Source organism: Myxocyprinus asiaticus, chromosome 11, assembly GCF_019703515.2.
Source record: "Myxocyprinus asiaticus isolate MX2 ecotype Aquarium Trade chromosome 11, UBuf_Myxa_2, whole genome shotgun sequence".
Taxonomy (NCBI): Eukaryota; Metazoa; Chordata; class Actinopteri; order Cypriniformes; family Catostomidae; genus Myxocyprinus; species Myxocyprinus asiaticus.
Window position 1 is genome coordinate 24,019,631 of NC_059354.1, and position 3,843 is coordinate 24,023,473.

Sequence of the window (3,843 nt, forward strand, 5' to 3'; positions counted from 1 at the left end):
CAACATTTTGCTAATTGCAGCTCTATATGACCAGCCTGGTTTCTTAAAAGGGGGTCTTTTTTTAGACTGACCATCTCTTCCCTCCTGGGATGAAACCTTAGAGTTATATGGAATAGAAAGACACCATTGTCAGCATTATTGGAAAGGGGGATTATTCTCTTTAACCAATATAATATAGAGGGAATGGTGGTATCAAAACACAATTGCGATGTTCTTCATGTTTTTGGTTTAAAGAAAAAAAAAAATAATATAAACAGAAGTCTGTAAGGATTAATGAATGATCTGTCTGTTTTAATGGCATCTTTCAATGTTTAAAGAAAGCTTGGTATAGCTTTCAAGTCAAGACTGTCTCCAATTAATTAGACACTCAAATTAAGATGTCAAGAAATGGGTTCATACTTTCAGAATTTCTGATGAAACTATAGCCAATATGATCTGGCATGGATTTGGACAGAGAATTTAATGTTATCACAATACCAGTTCCATTGAACTATTCATTTGCTATGAAAAAGTTAAATAAAATATTTCCTACATGCCTTTTATCCTCAGATTACTCTGATAAAGTACATAAAGAAAACACGTGCTTCCTTAACCACACTTTTTATTTAAAAAATACTTCAGGATTCATCTTGACACTGTAATACACTGAAATCTAATATCTCTTCTGCAGTGTTGTACACTAATATCTCAGTACGAAAAAAGTGCTTGGAGATGGACCATGTTGCAGGTAATGCCCTGTCAATCATTTGTGTTCTTCAGAGATTCCATAAGTCTAGACATCTTCATGATGCCCAGTACTCACTCAGGCCTGTGAAGTCACAGCATTGAAGATCCTCAAAACCCAAATTCATTCAGGGATTTTGAAGCTACAGTTCTCCCAAAAAAAAAAACAAACAAAAAAAACAAACAAACAAACAAACAAACAAAATGTTCTTTAGTTCTTCACTCTTCAATAAGAGTCAGTGAAAGATATCAAGCATTCCATGAAACAATGTTACAGCGTTTTTCACAGTGCTTAGGAAGAGATCTCCTTCAAACTGATGACCAGGCTATGAAAATTAATGGCAGCTTAACAGGGACCAGCCCTTTTATATGAAACAAATCAATTCTATTTTTTTTTTTATTTTTTTTGGTTCGTTGTTAAATTCGCCTGCGCCATCATGTTTACATGCATCACAAATGTAACAACATCAGAAATATCTGACATAAATCCATCTTGAAAAAAAAAAAAAAAAAAAAAAAAACAACATCTAAATGAATGTCAACAGTGCAACATTGCAATGGCATGCCCAATGACTCAGGGCATCAGCAATGAAAAAGGCATGTTCAGGCTTTAAGAGTCCTCGGTTATCGCTTCTTTTTCTGTTTGAGGGTCTTTCGTCGTTTGACTATCATTTCATACAGTTTGTCCATGCCCTCGTGAAGCCCCTCGCCGATGATGGCACAGGCTGGTTGGATGTGGTATGTAGTGGCAGGCGTGAGCTCCTGGAGCGCCAGTTGCTTCTCTATATCCGCCACAGGCAGAGATTTAGGCAGATCCTGTTTATTGGCAATGACTAATAGCGGCGTTCCTTGGTTTTCAGCGAATTTGGTAACTTTATGCAGCTCTGTCTTAGCTTCTTCCAATCGATCCACGTCTACGGAGTCCACGACATAAATAATACCATCCGTGCACCTACTGTAGGATTTCCACAAGGGCCGGAGTTTCTCCTGACCACCAACGTCCCAAAAATGACAGCTTATTCCTTTGGCTGTGCCGTTACTCAGTTTGATCTTTTCCGTGTTGAATCCAATTGTGGGCACCGTGTTGACAAACTCGTTAAATTTAAGTCTGTAGAGAACCGTGGTTTTCCCTGCGGAATCCAAGCCGAGCATCACTATATGGAGAGACTGAAACGCGGATATGTTGGAGAAACTGTTTCCCATTTTGATCCCGTTTCTCCTGGCTAGCTGGGATAAAACCGATGCAGTCCCGTCAGCACCAGCAATTCGTCTCAGTTCAGATTGAATTTGATGAAGCGATCATTGTAACGCGCGTGTGACCCGTATTATTGATATCAGGTCCAGCTCACATCAACATTCCTCTCACAGACTGCTTAAAAAATTCCTCCTGAAGTACCCGACGGGTTTGTCTTCAGTCTCTCCCGACCCCTGGACGGTCTTCAACATCAGTGGTGAATTAAAGCGATCAAAAAGCTTTTCTTGTGCATAGCACAAACGTGTCTTCTCACGCAGTGCTTGGGCAAAAGCGAATGTGAAGTAATGAATGGAAGCCCAGCAGTGGCCCTGCAGCAGCTGCTGTGCTCCTCACACTGGAGAAACTCCGCCCGCATTTCATGTGAAAAACAAACCCTTCAGCAGCCTGTGCGCTGGGTATCATGTTCTCGATTTTTTCGTGGAAGGAGTTATTGGTACAGAAACCGGGGTGCGTCAAGGACGTTGCATCAGTAAAATAGTTTTAGATTAGGTGTCTGCACCTCATCTAAAATCATAAAAGCCAACTCTTCAGGAAAAAAATAAATAAATAAATAAAATAAAAAAAAAAATATATATATATATATATATATATATATATATATATATATATTGTTTTTTTTCTTATATACTAAAATACGTTCTGTTGTAGAATCATAATCAATAAGATCATAATATTTTTTCGAATAATTTCATCATTTTCTGAGCTACAGTGTTATTGTTGGTATATCGCGCCCTCTGTCGTCCTTTAATTAAATCCTCCCTCCCAAAGAAACCGGGGCTGGCACAAAATAACCAAGAAGGGTTTGAATTTCTCCAGACCATTTGCTTAAAGGTGCAATATGTAACAATTTGCATGTAATATTCGCCTTTCTTTCTTTTTTTTTTTTTTTGCCAATGTGTGAACGGCTTGTAACACAACTTAAAAAATGAGCCTTCCCGGACTTCCTAGGTTGCCTATTAAAGCCTATAGACTGATTTTCATGCGAAGAGAGGGGGTCTGTTTTGCCGGGAAAATCCAAAGGATGTGACGTTTATGCGTGCTCCCGAGAGCCTTGCCTCAGTGCTTCTCTTCCGCTATTCAACAGCGACAACAAACTGCGAAACTAGGTAACCTTATCTAAAGGCCAGTTCACACTGCACCGACAGACACTGACCAACGCCGACAATCACCAACATATTAAAGTCGGCCGTTGGATTTAAAATGTTGGAAACATAATGGTTATGTTCACATTGCACCAACAGACACCAACAGTTGGTGTCCTCTAAACAATGCAAGTGAATGTACTCCATTATTTGACGAACCAAAATGCATATTTAGGGTGCATCAAAATAATCCACACGACTCCAGTCGACAAATAAAGTTCTTATGAACCCAAGTGATTGATTATTTTGAGAAACAAAACAATACTTATATACTTTTTAACTACAAATGTTCGCTTCTGTACATCTCTGTGACGTGCGCTCATGAGAGGGATGATGTAAGCTCGTTGGTAAGGTCAAATGTCACATGGAGGAGAAGTCAGGAAGCGTGTCATTGTTTACATATTTATTTATTTATTTATTATTATTATTATTATTATTATTATATGGATTTTTTATTGTTTTTAAATTGTTTTGGTTTGTGAACGGCACAAGTTTCTCTTGTAAACAATGACGCGTTTCTAAAAATAATCAATCGTTTGCATTCAGAAGAACTTTTTTTTTTTTTGACTGGAGTCATGTGGATTATTTTGATGCACCCTAAATATGCATTTTGGACCGTCAAATAATGGAGTACATTCACTTGCATTGTTTAGAGGAGGAGGCCTGAAATTAAATCCTAAAAGTCTTAAATTCTATTTTGATGAAGAAAGAAACTCAGATACA

The 3,843-nt window shown here is 38.1% G+C and overlaps 1 protein-coding gene across 1 annotated transcript; it reads right to left on the reverse strand.

The window, feature by feature from the left end:
• Positions 1 to 270: 270 nt before the first annotated feature.
• On the reverse strand, positions 271 to 2,319 carry LOC127447848 (ADP-ribosylation factor-like protein 4C). Its single transcript, XM_051709949.1, has one exon. The coding sequence runs from the start codon at positions 1,924 to 1,926 to the stop codon at positions 1,348 to 1,350; it is 579 nt and encodes a 192-aa protein (XP_051565909.1). The 5' UTR covers positions 1,927 to 2,319; the 3' UTR covers positions 271 to 1,347.
• Positions 2,320 to 3,843: the final 1,524 nt, after the last annotated feature.